The 21,081-nt window shown below is 29.7% G+C and overlaps 3 protein-coding genes across 6 annotated transcripts; 2 read left to right on the forward strand and 1 right to left on the reverse strand.

Moving 5' to 3' along the window:
* Positions 1-398: 398 nt before the first annotated feature.
* On the reverse strand, positions 399-2,374 carry LOC119685140 (protein amalgam-like). Its single transcript, XM_038099348.1, has one exon. The coding sequence runs from the start codon at positions 1,644-1,646 to the stop codon at positions 642-644; it is 1,005 nt and encodes a 334-aa protein (XP_037955276.1). The 5' UTR covers positions 1,647-2,374; the 3' UTR covers positions 399-641.
* Positions 2,375-11,173: 8,799 nt separating this feature from the next.
* LOC119686123 (homeotic protein bicoid-like) lies at positions 11,174-13,238 on the forward strand. Of its 2 annotated transcripts, none has more exons than XM_038100597.1 (4): positions 11,174-11,406; positions 11,765-11,837; positions 11,897-12,861; positions 12,946-13,238. In XM_038100597.1, the coding sequence occupies exons 1-4, from the start codon at positions 11,320-11,322 to the stop codon at positions 13,174-13,176; spliced, it is 1,356 nt and encodes a 451-aa protein (XP_037956525.1). In that variant the 5' UTR covers positions 11,174-11,319; the 3' UTR covers positions 13,177-13,238. The 2 variants fall into 2 exon arrangements, with proteins under 2 accessions (XP_037956525.1, XP_037956526.1); XM_038100598.1 differs by having other exon boundaries at positions 12,923-13,080.
* A 3,464-nt stretch (positions 13,239-16,702) lies between these two features.
* On the forward strand, positions 16,703-20,375 carry LOC119683572 (protein zerknuellt 1-like). 3 transcript variants are annotated; one of them, XM_038097331.1, is made up of 3 exons: positions 16,703-16,787; positions 18,526-19,007; positions 19,064-20,375. In XM_038097331.1, exons 2-3 carry the CDS (start codon positions 18,951-18,953, stop codon positions 19,997-19,999), a joined length of 993 nt encoding a protein of 330 aa, XP_037953259.1. In that variant the 5' UTR covers positions 16,703-16,787; positions 18,526-18,950; the 3' UTR covers positions 20,000-20,375. The 3 variants fall into 3 exon arrangements, with proteins under 3 accessions (XP_037953259.1, XP_037953257.1, XP_037953258.1); XM_038097329.1 differs by lacking the exon at positions 16,703-16,787 and adding an exon at positions 16,865-17,026; XM_038097330.1 differs by lacking the exon at positions 16,703-16,787 and adding an exon at positions 16,880-17,022.
* The last annotated feature ends 706 nt before the right edge of the window (positions 20,376-21,081 follow it).

A 21,081-nucleotide genomic window follows, 5' to 3' on the forward strand; every position in this document is an offset into this window, starting at 1 on the left:
AAATTTCTTAATCTCTGTGATTTTAATAATTATGATTGTAATTAAATGGAATTCCTATCAATTATTGTCTGACTATTTCCATTGTCTATTTTCATTAATAAGATTATTTGTTTGAATTACAGTGCATTTTTCGCAGTTGGGTGGAATCTAAGTCCATATCAAGACTACGAATGTTTTTATCAATGACGGAAGCTTCATTTATGCCGTTTATTTCAAATTCTAGTTACTAGGTGTCTCAAAGCTCACTCTATCTTCTATTCAACTTTTCGAATTTTCATTCTTAAAATTTTTGTCACTGGTTTCTGTTGATTATGACGAGTTCTGCAAATTCTCAAGACACAAATTAATTGAATCAAATTTTATTTAATAAAAGCAAATATGACAAAGAAAGCAAAAACTTATCCAAAAATACATTTTTAGTCTTTTGTGCTGAAATTGATCAGTCAGTGAGTGTATATGAAACGCTTATTTACTAAAAAATGTTTATCAAAATTGCAAAAAATTCAAACAACAAAAAAAAAAAAAACAATTAAAAATGTGAAAAAAATACAAAATTAGCACAAATACTCAAGCCAATACTTAAAAAGAAAATCTTATTTCGAGAATTTATGATTTAAGATTTATGTTCAATATAGAAAACTTCAATGTGACGATGGAACTGGTATGACGGGCTGGAAAAGATGTAGGCGAGCATCGGCATGACCCAACTTATTAGTTGCATTACAGAAGTAATCACCGAAATCATCATCCGAAACGCTGGCAATACGCAAAACCGACGTTGTGGTCTCATGCGAAGAAGCAGTGTTAGCAATTTGATGACGTGAGTCCGTCTGCAACTTGACGCCATTTCTAAACCAGACTACAGCAGGTGCTGGATAACCCTGCACATTGCACTCCAATTCAGCGACATGTGACAGCACTTGTGCGACTTTGGGGCGTTGAACAGCAATCTGTGGTCGAAATTCAACTTCAACACGTATCAAACGCTTATCGGGTTCACCGACACCATTATCAGCAATACAATAATAACCGCCGCGATCTAAACGATGCGCTTCCTTAATACGTAATGTAGGACCAGCTTGTGTATGACCACCGGCCGGCATAATAGCATTATCTTCACGACTCCATGAGATTGTTGGTGGTGGAAAACCATTTGCATAGCAACTGACTTCTAAATTTTGTCCTTCAGTGACCAAAGTTGTTTTTGGTGTACGTTCTTCTGAAATCACTGGCGGATGTTTAATAGACAAATTCATTTTTTTCGTTACCTTATCTGCAGCCGAGACTATCACTTGACATTCGTATGTACCCATGTCACTGGCCTCTATTTTTGCTATCTCAAATGAATATGTAGCACTGTCTTTCTTATCGTCTTTTGTTTCAGTAATCGAGTAACGTGGATCGCTTAAACTGAGTATCGAACGCATCGAAAGCACAACAGACCCAGAACTCGATTCACTTGTATATTTCGCCCAACTAACAGACATCTTTCCGACATTTTCAACGGTACAATTAAAGACCACATTATCTCCAATACTGGCCACTATATCTCGCGTTATGTCACTAATAGTAGGAGTGGCAGCAGACGCCACATTGACGTTTAATAAGCAGCAAATCGCTGCACAAAACAAAAAGTACACTTGCATTGTTATTTGCTTTGTTCCTTCAATTAATTTGTTTACTTAATTATAGAATTGAACGAATGAGCGATTGAACGTTTGAACGATTGAGCGATTGAACGTTTGAACGCCAAATTTGAAATTTTAATCCAACTCAGAATTATACTTGAACTTGCGACCGATCTGCACCGACTGAGCACTCAATTCTTCCCAGTTGCCCGATCAAGCGTTGCTTTCGTCGTTAACAAAAACAACACAACAATTTATTTATGCCTGTACGCTGCCGAACGACGAGACGATTTATTTGGACACCCGCAACGTTCACACACACAACCACACGCACCTACAAGATATGCAGCAGTAAATATGTTGCCCTCTCTACATATGTACATACGAACAGGAAAACATATTTATAACATATTTACATTACGTGCATCACGTACACACACGCACATACTTACATCTACTTAATATGTTCTCATAATTTATTAGTTATTATTTATATTTGTTTTCTTATCAATGAATTTCACTTTCGCTGCTTCTACTGCTGCTGCTGCTGCTGCTGCTGTTGTTGTTCTTCCTATGACTCAAAACAAAACACCAACAACAATAACAACAAAGCCCACAGTTAAACAGTTCGGCTGTTGTGTTGTGCTGTGTGTGGTGGAGCCTCTGCAGATATGACAAAGCTGGAGGAGATGATTTGCCGACGCGCTAAAGCAATTGAACTTGTTTTGATTATTTTGCTTAATTTCGTTTCGTTTTGTTTTTATTTTTTATTTTGATTCTCTAAAAACGTTGTAAGCATTTTTTTTTAATTTTTTATTCTCAGTTTTTATTTCTTCACTCCATACTTCTGCTTCTATTTTTCGCAAGCACTTTAAATTCTTTAGTTTTTGTTGTACTTTTTTGGGAAAACGAAATTTCCACACGGAATTTTTAAGTGTTTCGCAGTAGTCCTGCACCGCTTTCGACTGAAATTGAATGTTTCCACACAGCAATTGGGAAATTTTTTTGATTTTAAACACATATTGACCTAAGTAACCCTGAAAGTTTGATTTATGACTTGACGTACCGTTTTTAGGTAGCAGAGAGGAAATGTGCGTTCGGAATATCCCAACAACAGAACCAGCATTGAAAACTCTGTAACAAAGCATTGTTAGAATTTTATTCCCAGTAGGAAAATTTTCAAATGATGTATGTGCCCAAGTGTGAGATTTAGTGTGCGGCGGCATTTATGTACGAATAATTCCAGTGTAATTTAATAATTCCATAGGTTAAAACAAAAATTTAACAAATAATTCACTATTATTTTTACTGATAAAAGCACAGTTGTATTTTTGGTTATTAATTAAAATGTTTATGGATAAAACCACGACTATCCAGGCGGTAGCACTCTAAGCACAATTGTTATTGTAATACCATTTGCTTTAAAGCTCAGTACAAATACTTCCTTTCTTATATATTGCTAAAGAAATCATATATGTATACTCGTATTGTATATAAAAACTTTCTTATATACTATACAATGCATTTACTGTACACTTTATATTTATCAAGTATATATATTGTATTCTTGTATATGTTGATCCTTTTTTTCCAGTCAGCGCAACTGGGCAGTTTTACTCTTTGATAGCTGGGGGTACTACAGGGTCCCACCAATCTCATTGATTAATTTATGTATTGCCTATAAGCTTCATGATTATTCAGTGATTGATCTAAGATCTGCGTACTTCCCCATGCGGAGAGTAATTACACTAAGATTAGATAGTGGTAAGAAGGATAGCCTGTCAATTTTCGCATATAACTTCAGGGTTGTATTCTTGTGTACAACATAAAAAAGTATTTATTTGCAAGGTCAAACAAAGCTATCGTATGCTTGTGCGAAGCAATGCCTGACATGTTTACAAACACAACTTTTGAGTTGTTAAAGTCTTCCACTAAGAAAAATCACTAAGAACTTTTGTTAAAGTTGATATTCCAGCAAACATACATACATTAAGACTGAAAAGTTTTCGGAAATTCTCATTTAAAATTCGCGCGCTGTATATTTTTCGATATTTTAAGTTTATGTAGTTTGGCAGCACTGTCCTTAATTACTATGCCAAAAATGAGCTCGATCTGTCAGACAGTTCGTTTACGGCAGCTGTTGAAACCAGTTCACCTCAGTAGTGCGTTGCGAAATGTCTTCGACGGTCGTACGACCGTCCTGGAAGGCTTTGTACCACTCATAAACTTGAGTTTTCGATAAAACTGATTCCCCATAAGCCTTTTGTAGCATTCGCAACGATTCTGCACACGAAATTTCGTTCGAAACACAAAATTTGATGCAAACTCTTTGTTCAATATTTTTTTCCATTGTTTTTTTCGCAACGCCCTACTGAGGTGAACTGGTTTCAACAGCTGCCGTAAACGAACTGTCTGACAGATCGCGCTCATTTTTGGCATAGTAATTAAGGACAGTGCTGCCAAACTACATAAACTTAAAATATCGAAAAATATACAGCGCGCGAATTTTAAATGAGAATTTCCGAAAACTTTTCGGTCTTAATGTATGTTAAACAAGAAACAATCAATTAGTGATATTGCCTTATAACCATAATGATTTTCAATCATTCTTTTTATAACTAAATAACTAAGATATGACATGGCGGGCTTAAAACTTATAAAGTTTAAGTTCATATGATTAATATTCATTTAATAAAAAAATAAAGTAATTACAAAACGTTATCGGGTTTTTTCCTTACGCAGTATATTTCTCCAGGCACTTTTGCTGCGTTAACCCCTGCTCCAGTCTCGCCAGTCTCAAGTGTAGATAGAGCTTTTTCAACTTTATCACTCCACCAAAGCCACGGTCTACTTCTGTGCCGATTTTCTCTAACTGCTGTAAATATCATTTTCAATAAAACATCGTCCACGAATGCGTTGCTTCCACAAAGTGAACACGATCCACCTCTACTCTTCTTCAAATGGCTCTTCAAGTACCATTTTCAACGGAGCATCTTCTAAAAATGCGGTTAATGCTTCTTTAAGTTGAGTACTTCACCGGTGATACGTCTACCTCTACACCTTCTATCTCCAATTTCTGCTTAAAATACGTTTTTCGTAAGGGCATTGTCATTCATTTTCACAACATGACAAAGCCAGCGAAGCACTTGGATGTTATTGCGCTAAATTATATCAGTGTCGTGGTACAGTTCATATAGCACGTGATTTATTTGAATGGGGTAGTTTTTGTCAACTCGTAGAGGTTTAAAGAACTTACGAAGAACTCCCAGTGCAGCTTCATCATTCTGTCTTAACGTCCATGCTTTTCCGCTGTACTGACGTATAGGTAGAATGAGCAACATATAGAGCGCAAATTTTGTCTGTCTAGAAAGAGCTCTGCATCCCCATTAACTATTGAGTAGGTAATAGTAAATAGTAGCAATTATTGACAATTGTAATTCTTCAAGTGTGATTTCGTATATTTTTAGGGATACTAAATTTATTTGTGGAAGTGAATTGTTTATAGAAATTAATATAATAGCTTTTACACATATATTAAGAATTTATATTCATATATTTTAGTTATATCCTCGCATTAAGTAGTAATGGATTTCATTAGTTTATACAATAATGTTTTCTGCTAACTTAAGTAATTAAAATGCTTAGAAATGCACTAAACTATAGAAAACAGATACATAATATATGGGTTTTTAATCTTGTAATTAAGTTTTGTTAACTGTTCAAGGGAACTGAAGTAAACTTATAAGACGAAGGCCTCTCCCTCTAATAACACTATGTCCGATTTTATATTTTGCAATTAAAAAAGGATTTATAAAGTAATAAGCCCCGCCCCTTCTACCCTTCCTGAATGTAAAATTTCGATGGCCGAAACGTGAGCACATCTAAAGGTTATTTTTTTTGTTTTTCGATAGTTTCTGAAAATAAAAATCAGAAACAATCCATATCTTGAACTTGTTAACAAAATAAATAAAATAATAAATATTTTTTAAATTAAAATTAAATTAAAATTAAATAGCATATAAAAAAAATTAATTTAAATTAAATAATAAATACATAAATTAAAATAGTTTTTTTTTGGTAATTTTTATTTAATTTTAAAACTCGATATATAAGTTCCACTTGTTAGCTTGGTTTAATTTTTTAATTTAGTTTTAATACTCGACCACTGGATTCCACATATTATTCCAAGAAAAATTGGTTGTAATCAATTTTCTTTACAAATTTTACAAAACAGGTTTCCTACGAAAATGGTAAATGCTAGAATTCATTTAGGCTAGATTAAAATATATGTTATTTACTTATTCAATATATATGTTTACCATGACGATAATTCCTGCAAAAAATTTTATTATATTGTTTTGTTATAACGCATTATGTTATAATGAAGAGTACCCAGTAATTATTTATATATAATATTATAGTTGCGATATTTTTCTAGAAATTGACGACTGTATGCTAAGCTAAATTTGCTGAGATCGGACAATAATCACAACGTTTAGAGGACTTTGATCTGGTCTTTGAGTTTACTTAGTGCACTGTAGTTAGTAAGGTTCTAGAGTATTCTCTCTGTCTTAGACCCCACTATAAACTGTTATATATATTACATATTTCAGAAAACTTATAGGAATTTAAAATCAGGTTTTTAAAATATATATATTACAACATTTAAGTATAAATCATTTGAAATGAATATCACTGCGACAAAGGCAACATCTAAAAGAGTTCCAATTGGGTTTCAGATCGCTTATTTAAGATCGTCATAGTGATACCTCTTCACATACACTACAATCATCTCAGTTTTGTTTTAGAAAAACAACAAACGACAATTGCAGCACTAATGATTGATTGCTTTCCTTAATTCTTCCACTCTTTCGCGCAGCGGGTGATAATAGTTCCTAACCAGATGGAAGATGGAATGCATGTGACATGTGGCTCAACTATCAACTAAAACAAATTTTTAAATATTTTTTATTTGGTTACAAACGTTGAAATTAAATAAATTAAAATTAAATAAATCAACAAAAGTGAACTCAAAGTTTAATAGGAGAAAAACAGAAAAACTAAAAAATTAAAAATGAAATAAAGAATAAATTTTGAATTAAAATCTGATATAAATCGTGTGCAAAATAATAAATTTAAAGTTAACTATCACTGCTGCACCACTAGGAGAGTGCAGGAGAGTCCTATTCACTTGGCTGGTGTAATGAATTCCAGCAACAACAAATGCGAGTATTCCAACTGCCAAATGGCAAACTGCAGCCAAAAACGATGAGAAACCGAAAAACTGGCCATGCAGCCAGCATGCGTTTTGCGTTATGATATCCTTTTAGTGCATCGTCGTCCTTATTGCTTTGTTGAATATCGTTGAATAGTGTCATGTCATGATGGCCATGAGAAAGTAGTTGCAATGGCAGTGGTACTGGCACTGGCGCTGGCAGTGGTAATGCCAGCAATAGCAGCAATGAAAGCTGTAGAAGCAATTGAAGCAGTCGAAGCATCAGGATAGTAGCACCCAAAGCGACCGAAAACGGATCTGAAACTGAAAATGTCAAATTTTGTAATTTATTACTTGAATCCTGTTTCTGTTATGTTCTGTTGTTGGTGAGACTTCAGTGATGTGCTTGTTTGCGGTAGGGTTGCTTCAATTGAAAGCAAACGCTTATTCCTATATTTTATGATTTTATTGTACGACTATTGTATATAAATATTCAGTCTTGCTTTATGAATTTATGCTCTCCATTCAAATATCTGATATCTGTAGTTTCACAGATTGTACAGGCAGAAGAGATAAAATAGAAGTTCAGTAGGAAACCGCATTTTGCTTCGCATTAGTGTTAGTAATTCGGTTAATGGGAAAGATACTCATAATTTTTGTTTTTGTAATATTCCGGTAAGTAGTCAATATAAGAGGAAAAATAGAATAGAATAAAATAGAATAAATACTAATGAGAAATATTGTTTTAAGTAGAGAGAGTTGGTATATCGAGAATGAACTCACAATATAAAAGGAAGAAAACACTACTTAAGTATCTTTAAGTAATATTTCTGTCAATCTCTGGCAGTTAATATATAGTAGCTCTTGTAGATGTAAGTTGTATAGGTCTCCTTTCAAGATTCCATTGACGTCGTACAACTAAATAAACTGTTTTCCCTTTTTAAAACCATTGCAAAATTATTTTACAAAATTTTAAAAGAGAGGGTTCGAACAGTAGCGAATAGTAACAACAAAATTTGTGTTTATTTTTAATTAATTGAGTTTTTGCTAAATACCCATCATCATCAGAATTATTTCTTATATTTAATTAATTTTTTGAAACTAAGTACTTGCAGATACTTAGGTTTAAATTCGTGTCCTGCCAAATTTGAAACTCAAAATCAACCATCATTATCAATTTACGTTACTGTAGAATTCCTGATTTTATAAGGTATAATAGAATAAAATAAGAACAGAGGAACAAAGCACTTTGTTTGATCTTTTGTGCTTTTAAGCCAGGCTAGCTAAATAGCAGACATTCCGTCATTCGAATAAAAGCAAGAATATCAGCTGTTGAGAAGATCCTGATATCAGTCGGTGGTAAGAATGCACGGTCCTGTAAACGCCTCCTTACCCAGATCAAACTAATTGACTGTATTAATGTGAATAATCTGACTAAAATCTAATTCGTCTTCAAGCAGAGTAGGCATTCCATTTTCTTGTTTTTCTTCTTTATTTGAGTACAATTTTATGCCAGACAGCTATGCTGCACAGAACATATAAAAATCGAAAGCAACAGTAGATGAATCAAAATTGTTAATATCTTTAAATTATTATCAAGCTACAAATATGCATGTTTATCAGCGTTCAACGTTCATATTGCATATTGCGATCCCATAGAAGAGAAAAACTATACTAACCTTTGCTATCTTCATTTATTATTATTTCCAATCCAAACAGTTTTCCATATAAAGCTAATGAGTTCGGATAAATCCATGTTCTTTATCTCTGGTAGTCCATTAAAGAAACGATCTCCAAGTCATTGAAGTCACTTCAACCTCAAACAGCATTTGGCTCAAACATTGCGTCTGGAGGTTTACAGCATAGCTAAGGTGAGGAATTGTCAGTATTTATAGATTTTTCAATGATCTACAATTAAGTACAGATTTGATACTACTTTCAAATAACAACCCCAAAGAGGCTATCTGAATTAGTTAGTTACAGTTCGAAGATTATGTTATCACTTTAGCAATAGTGAGTTTGAAAACAAACGACTGGACGTGATTGATTGCTCTTATAAAATAGAAAAAATGAACGTTTATAAAGTATTAAACGAGAGGTTAAGGAACAGCGGTTAAAATTAATAATTAGTATGGGATTATTGATTGACTACCTCGTATAGGGTCTCACAATTACCCTATACTTGTACAAGCTACGAGACATTATTGGATAAATTCTCGTATTCATTTTAAATGTTTTGTTTAATCAAGAAAATGAACTGGCTTAGGCAATAAACTAATTGTTGACACTAAAAACATTCACGAATGCCATTTTAAAAAGATGAATCATATTTTATTCACTAAGTCTTAGAATTAGTGAATATTTTTTGTTGTCTGAAAAATACTCGTCAAATGAAAAAGTCATATCAGCCAAATATGTCAACTTAAAAAATAGCAACGCAATACTTTATATACAGCTGTTAAGCCAATTTGAGTATCATTAAGAAGAGTTTTCATTGATTGATTATTGATTATTTGATTATTGAAAAATAAGCAACAAAAGTCAAAAATATTCATTTGAATGTTTGGCACAAAATTTTGCCAATACCTCGCGTATCGTACGCAACATAACTTTTCTGTACTATTTGAAGACCGTACTATTACGGTATTAGCGTCCTCAAAATCTACGGTCTTTGCTCCATTCAACATATTAACATTAATTTGTTACGTTTGTTACTTTATTTGGTTGTGACATGAGGTAAATTCACAAAATTTGATAGGTAGGTGTCGCTGCCATACCATTCAATGCATGTTTTAAATCACGATATTTTTTTTCCATCATTGAAGATGAAGATTTCATTATAAAAATATAAAATAATTGGGTTACAAAAAGTTATAGAAACTTTATATAGTTCAAAATATATTTACAGTGTTATAGATATATAAAAAGAAATTTTAACATGTCAATAGAAATGACATATCGATGTTAAATAAACTTCACTACTAGATGTCAATGTTTGAGGGTTGATGTGTTCGGATAATATAATTAACATTAAGTTTAGATTTGAAAATTTAAAAATAATGTTAATATTATTATATATTAATGATTTTTTTTATTTGCAATTTATTAATATATTATAATAATTCCTATTCATTGCATACACTTTACGTTACTTAAGAGTAATACTCCACGAAAATTAAGACAAATATTGGTTTCACACGAAAGAATTGTTTATAAGTTAAGCTGTCAAAAATTTTAAATTGACGTCTGAAGTCAAAGTACAAAAATATCGATTGACACGACGTAGCATTGTAATTTGATTGTTAGGTTTATAATATCTCCACACTTTTCAACTACTAAATTTTGTATGAAAATTTCATTCATTCTTTAAAACTACACAGAAGAGTACATATTTGTACTACACGGTACTACGGTGAACTAACCAAGTTAAAATCAATTGGATTTTATTGAAAATACGATTTGATTCCATTTTCAACTACCCATACCCTCATACAAATCTTATTGATTTGAACTTGTTTTCGAAATCAAGAATGATTTGAAATGACAACTAAAATTACAATCTCAAACTCTCGTGTTAATTCAGTATAATTAGTGACAATAAAGCCTTAGACCAGCTATGACGCATCTTTTTATAAGCGTGTACCACCTAATACAATTTTTTAGTTATTGAAGTTTTGCTGTGCCCTGATTTTGGTATCAATAAAAATTCTTTTAAGAAGCAAAAAATTTCTTACAAATTTGTAGAACATATGAAAATAATGGATAACTTACGTACCACTAAATTGTAAACTAGTGTTTCTGGAAAAATGGATTTGTGCCCTTCAGACTATTTAATAATTATTAACAAATATAATCAAACTTTCAAGATAGCTTATTTGCAACGTTTCTATCATAAAAACATAAATAACTTTATTTGTAGATTGTATGAAATTATTTGTAGAAATTTATTTACATAAATTACTTTAGGTCTATTACAACCTTAATACTCCAGCCTTAATACTCCAACCTTAATATTTCCAGCCATGAAGGCTTACGGTTTCATGGTATTAGGATGTTAAACAACATCTTAGAACTTTGAATAAAGACCATTTCAAAATATTATTTAAATTATAATTTTACTTCACTTGACTTTCGACATATTAAAAGAATAAAAAAATATGAATTTTCCGAACGCTTTACGAAGCTGCGTTCATGTTATTTAACGGATTTTGCATTTTAAATACGAATGACGGCCAAAGGCAAATCGCAACAATAAGAATTGTTGCTGCTTTCGTAGTTCTTTAATTTGTAAGAAATACGCGAAGCCGACAAGAAAATATGTACTTAAAAGCTCTTAAATTTATTGTTACTGTTATTCAGTATAAAAATGAAATAATTTATTTGTAAAATAAGGGATTTCACGATATTATTTTTAACTATTTCGACATTGATTTCAAATGTAACCGTTGCGGAGAGAAGGGCTTCTGATGTGTGAAAATGACACGACAGAATCAAGAATTGTGTCAACAAGGAAACGGTCAGATCCCACGACTGCCGTCACAACATCGGGTTCCGTTTCGTTTGGTATAAATTTACTCCATATTAACAAATTAAATATTTATAATATATGAAATATATATATGACTATTTTTTAATGTTTATGTTATGTGTGCAGTGGAGATTGAAATTATTTCGATATTTATTGTTGTTATTGTTGTTGTTGTCATAGCACGGAGAGACTTATTGAGCTGCACTTCGTTTATTCCTTCCTTTTCAATCCATATTAAAATATATACATAATTTTTTTATTTATTAAAATGTGTAGAAAAATTAAAATATATGTTATATATAATATTATACTTTAATGCATATAATTAAGCAACTAATTTTATGTTCCTATTTGCTCCTTACTTGATTTAATAAATTTGCTCTTATATTGCAGCTTGATAAAAATAGCACTGGTACGATAAACAATTATTTCCGTTCTCGTAAACACAGCCAAATACTGAAAAAGGGTAATATTATTTAAAAATCAATACATAATGAAATAAGAAATTTTTATTCTCTATCGCAGATGAAGTTAAGCAAACGGTAACAATCCGTCGACCCCGACGAAGTCGAACTGTTTTCACTAAATTACAAATCGCAGAACTAGAACAACAATTTCAGCGTGCAAAATACTTATCCACAATAAGCTTGGCAGAGTTATCGAATAAGCTAACAATAGGGCAACCTCAGGTGAAAACATGGTTTAAAAATCGAAGACGGCGACATAAACTGCAGTCAAATACAAATATGGGTCCCTCGTCATCTTTATATACTTACAATTTTCCATGTTCACCTTTGTCGTCTATTAGTACGAAAGATACACAAAGTAGCAGTAATAACAACAGAACTGCAAAATCCAATAATCAGTCTTTAAGTGATCATAAAAATAATGGTACTGTGGTTATATCAGTACCAACAGATACCACAAATAGACGAAGAGGAAATAATATAGACTCGTATAATGAGAACTCGTATTCCTATTATAATAACGAAATCATAAACTCTGCTACAACTCCAATAACAATTGCACCTCTAACACATGCGCATGTTTTTCCATCATCTGAAACTGCGACGACACTGAGTGTTGCACAGTTTTGCCCGCCACCACCCTCTGTAAAGGCTCTACAGCAACATCAGCATAGTCATAAACAACAACAGTCAACATATCCCAATCAACATCAAAATGAAAAATATGAGTTTCAGATAAAAGTACAAGATGCAAACAATGTTGGTAGCAGTAGCGGGTATACTGTCACGTCAAAGTTAAGTGTTGATTGTCGTTTCAAGAGTCCACTTAAACCATATTCTTACACAGATGTGGATTTTGCAACATCTACAATGATAACAAACTCCGAACTTTGTGAGTCCTTAAGAATTTTAAATGATGAAAACTCCAGTCTTAGCAACGATAGGAACCATGTAAGTGGCGCAGGTAGCAAGCACATCGTGGTTTCTGACGAAATGAATGAATCTTGTATTCCAACGTTACAGGTGAACCCACATAAGAAATATTTATAATTTTAATTTATTATTAAATAATTTTAAAATGCAGCATTTTTGTTTCGTTTGCTTTAGCTTCTTGCAAACAATGTCGATTTGTGTGACGATGTTCTTTCTTTAGGTAGCAATTTTGGTGGCGCAGTTAATATTATGGATGAGTGTAGTAGCGCATTTTTCAAGTATAACAGATTGCCTATGCCTAATCATGGATCGAATTATAACTGTACGATGGATACGATAATGCAATCGTATAATAATAATAATCACCGTCATACATCCTATAACCAGCAATTCGCGTATTGTTAATTTATGTTAAATTTATTAAATGTCTAATGTACGCACGTATTGTTTTCATTAATTAATTTGCATACAAGCAATTTTAATTAATTGTTCAAACACTGATATTTCTTTTAAATATTAAAAACCTTGCTTTGAAAATGTATTTATAATTTTTTTAATTATAATTTTTATTAAGTTATTATATATCCATATAGTTATATTATTTTTATTTATTAAATACATATTTTATAAAATTAAATTTTAAGATTTATTTTAATATAATATTTGTATATAACTATTAAGAGTTTATTGTAATATCAAAAAAAAAAAACATTTAATATTAAATTATGCTGCAAAAATGTTTGCTGATTTTATTTGGCCCATAAAAATTGGCAATTATTTCTGTGGCCAATGGGCTATAATTTATATATTAAACATTTTTTTTAGATAAAGTATTTTGTATTTATGTAAGATCAACAGTTAATATTTTATTTTAAAAGAATGCAGTAATTATGTTCAAACGATTTGAAAACCTTGTTTGTATGTAATTAAATTGTAAATTGGTTTGTTATATGATTTTGTGAAGAAATTAATTTTTTATATTTTATAAAATGTTCGTCTTTCCATAAATTATATTTTATATAATACTATTTAGCAAAAGATATAATATTTTATAAAATTATACAAGTAAAATGTTTCTTTTAATGATCAAGCTTTAGTTAAGCAAATCATTTTTTTAATAAAAAAATGCTAATTTGTTTTTAATCGACAATATCATATTTACAAAACGAGAAATATAATTTTAACAGAGTGATGTATAAGAATTCATTAATTCAATTTTCAAATATTTTTAAATTTTATTTTTTTTTTAAATTTTTAAAATAATTAAATTTTTAGATGCATTAATCTCAAATTTGTTAAATTTTTTAATTTAATTTTTGATTTTTATATAAATTTTTTAAATTTATTGAATTTTAAATTATTAAATTTAAATTAAATTATTAAATTATTATTTAAATTATTAAATTTAAATTAAATTTTATTAAATGTTTAGATTTATTTATATCAAATTTATTAAATTTTTAAATTAATTTTATTTTAAAATTTTATGTTAAATTTTTAAATTTATTATAGTTTTTACATTTTTAAACTTATTAAATATTTAAATTTATTAATTTTTATATATTTATTAAATTTTTAAATATATTAATATCAAATTTATTAAATTTTTAAATTTATTTTATTTTCTAATGTTATATTAAATATTAAAATTTGATAAATTTTTTAATTTTTAAATTAAATAAATTTAAAATTTTTTAAATTTTTAAATTTTTAAAATTCATTAAATTTACTAAATTTATTATGTGTATTAAATTTTTAAATTTGTTAAATTTACTTAATTTTTATATATATTAAATTTACTAAATTTTTAAATTTTATACTAAATATTTACATTTTATATTTAGTTTTGAATTTATGAAATTAAATTTTAAAATCATTAATTTGAATTCTTCAATAATTAATTTAAATTTTTTATGTTAAGTTTTAATAATAGTTAATTTTATACAAAATTATATATAGAATTTAATTATTTTATATAGAACTAAGAGTTGATAAATTGTTAAGATTATGTTTAAGTTTGATTTAGGGCTTATTTTTCAATTGGTAATTTTAATTATATATATTATTTATGTATGTTACTTATGTAAAAATACATATTCACTGCAAGTTTTTTAGCTTATAGTTATTTTTCTATAATATATTGTTAATTATGTGATATTGTTAATATATATTATATTAAAATGAATTTTCAATAATCAATTCAATTTTTTATATTTTTCATTATTGTAATTACAACAATTGTCTATATTTAAAATAGTTGAAATTATAAAGGAAACTATGTTTCTTTGATATAATATAATCTCTCAAAAATGTAATGTTTTCAATCCGTCAACATATATATATTTTTGCAAAGTCCTTATGAATATTCAATGCATTTTTCTTTTAACAAGTGTATCTCAATATTTCGCGAAATAAAAGGTTATTATCACAGGTCATGTATAAAGTTTTATAAGGAAGGAACGTTCGGATTTTCCAAAAATTTTATGAATAGAAAATTAATAAGATAACAAACATAGTTCCTATATGTACAGTTTTAATATTGTTTATTGAAATGAATGCGGAATGAACTTAAGTGGAAAATATTTTCTATGTACCTTTTTGTTTGTTATCGAGGATATTTAGGTTTTTAGGTAGCTACTATACTCCATGTTACTATGAAACTACAGTTCTACTTTAAAATAAAATTGGGAAATACCCTATACAATATGAATGAGATTTTTAAATAGTTTATGTGATGTCTCAATTTTAAGAAGAGATGTGTGTCTCTATAAATATTAAAATACACTGTAAAAAGGCATGCAAATAAATTAATATGAATAAAGTAATGAAATACAATGTATGTAAAAATGAAACGTCGCTTTATATATATAAAAGTATATTATAACTTAAATAGATGAGAAAAAAATATTATACAATTAAAGAATGAAGTCATTAGGTCACTTATGAAATAAAAAAGCCCCTAAATTAATAAGCGGGAAAAACCAACAGCAGGGAATGAGAATATTAAATAGTTATTATTAAATAATTAATTAAATAAACTAAATAGTAATTAATTAACTGCAGTAGAAACAGATCTACGAAAGTTGAATGAAAGCTCTGACGCAAGCAAATCATAATAATGAATTCGAATATTACTGGGTTAAGGACATGCGTTAATTCGTATTCGAGCAGAATAATGTCACACCACAACTCTAAATAGGCTTTAGCTTATTAGGATTTGCCAAGAACGACCTCACTGGCTTAGCTAGACTTGAGCTAATAAGAATTTGAGAGAAGCAGTTTTATCCGAAGTTGTTATATTTACTGCCACTCTGACGAGTTGGAGATTAGTATTTTAACAATGTAATTCTTTCTAATTTTGTTGAAATCTGATATAACCACTGGATAATGAAAATTGTTTGAATATTTTAATATGTTAATGGTCTGTTAATGGTCTGGGCTTTCACTAAGCTTTTCGCTGGATTTAAATATCTTATGAATTCAGAATAACAAATAATGGAAACCCACAAGTCTAGATTAGTTAAGTTGTTGTGAAAAACAAACAAATTCATTTGACCCTGTAAGTAGGGCCGACGTACTTTGAAAGTGCCAAATTTTTATCGTTTAACGTTATCGTGTTTTTGTAATAATTGTGTAATTAATAATTTATATACAAAATATAAGATACTATTATTCAAAATAATAAAACATGGGTGTATTTTCTGTGTCCCTCTTTCGGTTTGCTAGTGCACACGATTTAGCTTATAGGATCTCGGAGGCCAATAGATTCTAAAGAGTATATTTTATGGTATATGGCACGTTAGAATGTGAAGGTAGAAAATAGTTTGTGTTATTAATTTTTTTGCTTCGTTTAAACTTTAAGACTGTCTCTTTCAGAGATATATTATATTGTATACACTTTCACATAGTGCCTTTTGTGCTTCATTACTTTTTTTATCTTCGTCAGCTGCTTAAATAGAAAAAGCTAAAAGAAACAGAAAACAGAAAAAGGCGGGAACTTAAGGCCTTGTCCTATAGTAAGAACACTTGTCTATTATAAGTTTATTTGTTTTTTGTTTTTAATTGTTTATTAAATTAATATTAATAATAATTATTATATTTGAATAAGTGGATTCTTCTGATACAACTATAATATATTGAAATTAAAATTGTACAATATTGGTCGGTTTAAAAAGCACGTCTGGTATTTTTTGTTAAGGATTGATTGGAATTTTAATAAAACTGCATATATAAAAAATTATCTACTAAAGCGTAAGTAAGTGTACTTATATTCAAATGTTTAATTTTTAGGCGTCATTGTTTAGGATTCAGATATACAAAACTATATACGGGCTATTAAAAATACCAAAAGATGCATAGTCTCGGTGAAATAGTATTCTGCACATATAATTGTAATCCTGATCATTATTCTATCTACTTTATGTAGTTCATATATTTTATTGTCCACCAAAGCGTTCCTTACTGCCACCATCTTATGTTAACTTCGCCACACTACCCTGATTTTTTCTTACAATTAGAGTGGTAACTCTAATAATGAATTGCTTATTATTTTTAATTTGTAATATATAACAAATATTATATAAAGAGAATATACCTTAGATATTAAATCTTTATCTGGTCCATTCAAACATCGAAAGGCCTAACTTCTTATAAAATTTAATTCGATACCATCTCAACTATATACATCAATCAATACAATAAATATTTTAAATACGAAATAATTTAATATAATGTTACATTAATTACAGACGTAAGTCAACCTAGGCCAGGTCCAAGCCAGCTACCCAAATTAGTGGCTTGTTTGCGCCAATTGGTATGAATAAAATATTACTCTCAGTACGTGTCGAATGATTCAATATGTAACCCCCTAAAAAGCTGTGTCTAAAACTAAAACTTTGTTTTCGAGAACACAGAGGAAAGTATTGGAGAGAGTATGATATCTTTAATAACATAATTTCTTCAATATGAAAATATGGCGACATTACTAATTAAAGTTTTGTATTGTCGGATGCTTATTCCACTTCAAATTCTTTATAAATTTTATTTGATATAAAACTAGTGCTTAGACTTTATCTTGAAAATAATGTATTTATATAAAAGCAATTCTATCAATAGAGAGCTGAAATTCGAAAAAACATGTACGACGGAAATGAAAATTAAAGGGCGGCGTTCACCAGTTTTCTAGGATAAGAAAACTCAGAGGTACTTTTTTGTATGCTCGCGGCAATCTGTCGTCAAAATATTTATAGTAATTTAGTAAAAAGACGTGATATAGTTTTTAACAGTTTCAAGTACCTTCTAATAGTTTTTAATTTGTTCGAAGGTCAACAGCTTATTGTCCTTTCTTCATCCAAATTTTATGCCTACGGTTGGAATAACACGGTCGCACATAATACGTACTAATATGTAGGTTTGTGCAAAAAAGGTCAGAAGCCCTTTCACTTTCCACCGTCTGGACATGAGCCTTTGCAGAGAGGTTGCGTTGGCGCGTATCCTGCGGTAACAGGTGCTAAAACTTTTGCAAAATTTATGGCGTAGAACAATAAACGGTCGCGGACAGTATTTTATACGCATTTCATATTTCAGTTTACCTGACTAGACGTTGCGATTTTCTGCCTTGTCTAGCCTCATAAGATCTAGTTTTGTTTTGTAATACGATACATCTGACGCGACTTGCTGGTTCCGTCTTGTTTCACATAGCCCGACAGTCCGTTTGACGGTTCGATACAATTTGATGGCTTAATTTTTTTACAGGAGCGAATTTACTTGAAGTGGTGGTGGAAGTGTAAAGGAGCTGATAATAACATAAAGCCGTTAATGAAATATGGGTACTCTGTACTTATTGTGATGCGGCCATGATGATATTTAAATATGTCCTTCTCCATTGTTTAGTTTGACTCGTCTAAGCTGCGCCTATTTTCCTTTATTATAACGGAACAAAGTACAGGAATCACTAAAAGGATTTATGAATTTCTTTTATGTGTTTGTTTGCTAACAAATACAGTCGCTGTTAAAAGACAGTGTTTTATGTCGGAGCAAGGACCAATATAAATACCTAGATTTCTGTTGGTGATTTCTTCATTTCAATTCTTCATTTCAAAATTAAAACATCTCTAAGCGAAACTGGAATAATTATTACAATAATTGGAATTAAAAGGAAAGAAATAAATATATAAAATATGCAATATTTATCACAACAACATTCGGATATGTCTAACAGATGTCGGGAAAATAACGTAAGTAAAAACTGAAAGAGTGATTGTGATTGTTGTTAATTTGAATATTCTTACAGATGATAGATTGCTTTAATCAACAATCATTCACAAGAGATTTTATTAACATGGATACTGGAGCACACTATAATACTCTACAGCAAGTACAAAAAGTTCAACAAATTGATGAGCTCAAGGAGAATGAAAATAAACCTAAAACTAAACGTTCCCGAACAGCATTCACCAGTAGACAAGTATTTGAATTAGAAAGAGAATTCAAATTAAATATGTATCTTTCTCGTACTCGCAGAATCGAAATTGCACGTCGACTTGACTTATGTGAACGTCAAATAAAAATTTGGTTTCAAAACCGACGCATGAAATATAAAAAGGATATACACGATGCTATCGAACAAAAAGCTACAGTGAAGACATTCCAACAAACGAGTGATCAAAATGCACATAGAGGCATTGTACAACGTTTAATGTCATACTCTCAAGATCCAAAAATTCAATTAAATTTTGATCAAATTGCTAATCAATCTATTACAATGAATACTACTCAACTTACTAAGTCACATAATGTTAAATCATCACTTCATACTAACTCCAACCAAGTAACAACAATGAATGCAAAGTCAGTGAAATCACAGAATTCTATTTTAGTTCTTGATCATACATTACCTGATCTTACGGAAATACTTGACCATCTCGACAAAAACTCCAATTTTCCACAATCCACACAATGCTCTTCAGCTTCAACAGATTCGAGCAATTTCAGTACAGTTTTAGAAAATATACGCCAGGATCTAGAAATGTCAGCTCAAACTTGGTCTAATAACAATTTCAGTGATGAATCTATGACGAAATCGGTTTTAATATCAAATAACTGTCGCCGTAGTCTTCCTGCTGCAACACCAGCACCAACCATGAATCTTTCATGGGGTGAACCTTCATCGAAAATGAGAAAACTACATCATGCACACGAAAACTCTTCCTCAATGTACTTAGCCTGATATCTCTATTAATATTAATTTCTATTATATTACTATTATACATTAAATAATCAATTAGTATTAATGTTGTAATATAAGTACATGTAATTAATTAATATTAATATTAGTTTTGGAGAATATACGCCAGAATTCAAAAATTTCAGCTCAAGCTTGGTCTATGACGACATCGGTTTTAATATTAAATAATTGTCGCCGTAGTCTTCCACCTGCAACACCGGCACTAAACATGCATCTTAAATGGGGTGAACCTTTACCTAAAATGGAAAACCTACATCATGTGCACACGAAAATCCTTCCTCAATGGATTTGGCTTGACATCTAATTAATTACTAATTACTATTGTGTATCCTGTAATTAATTATTATTAATCATATAATGTTATATGTTGTATAATAATAGTTACTAATAAAAATAATATATTTTGATGTGTGTAATTAATTAATATTAATGCTGTAATATTAATATAATAATATTAAATAATTAATTACATTTATTACATTTATTAATAATTGAAGTTTTCGTATTTACACAATTAAGAAAAAATTAAATTATTTTAAAATAAATTAAGTTAATTAAATTTTGTAATAATTAAAATTAAGGTTTAAGCCGGTGTCTAATAATAATAAAGTAATATAAATAAGCATTTCTCATATAAATCAATTTGTTTAATTTACAATTATGTATTAATATTAATAATTTTTAATAGTTTAAATTTGATAGTTTTTGATTTTTATTTGATTGCATAAAAAATACTTACAAGTATTATAATCATTATCATAATTTATTATTATTATTGGTTTAATTGCTCAAGTGATCTGTGATGCCCAACCCTGTCATTATAATTTACCCTAGCCGCCTATACCTGCTTTGTTTTGAGCGCATTTTCCATGTCTTACCTACTTTAGCAATTAATAAGAATTTATGATATCAAAGACCGATACCATAAATCGCTTTTAGAGTTTAATTGAGATTATTTTTTTAAATTATTATACTAAATAATTAATTATTAAATTTGTTTTTAACGTTAGTTATGACGATTATTATTGAGTAAGGGATCGTGCACTGCGACCTAAAAGATCTAT

The sequence above is a fragment of the Teleopsis dalmanni genome, chromosome 2 (genome assembly GCF_002237135.1).
Source record: "Teleopsis dalmanni isolate 2A chromosome 2, ASM223713v2, whole genome shotgun sequence".
Classification (NCBI taxonomy): Eukaryota; Metazoa; Arthropoda; class Insecta; order Diptera; family Diopsidae; genus Teleopsis; species Teleopsis dalmanni.

Coding starts and splice junctions, on each gene's coding strand:
- LOC119685140 (XM_038099348.1), bottom strand. CDS start 1,646: ATGCAAGTGTACTTTTTGTTTTGTGCAGCGATTTGCTGCTTATTAAAC.
- LOC119686123 (XM_038100597.1), top strand. CDS start 11,320: ATGACACGACAGAATCAAGAATTGTGTCAACAAGGAAACGGTCAGATC. Junction 11,407..11,764: donor ATCGGGTTCCGTTTCGTTTG/GTATAAATTTAC, acceptor CTTATATTGCAG/CTTGATAAAAATAGCACTGG. Junction 12,862..12,945: donor CTTGTATTCCAACGTTACAG/GTGAACCCACAT, acceptor CGTTTGCTTTAG/CTTCTTGCAAACAATGTCGA.
- LOC119683572 (XM_038097331.1), top strand. CDS start 18,951: ATGCAATATTTATCACAACAACATTCGGATATGTCTAACAGATGTCGG. Junction 19,008..19,063: donor ACAGATGTCGGGAAAATAAC/GTAAGTAAAAAC, acceptor ATATTCTTACAG/ATGATAGATTGCTTTAATCA.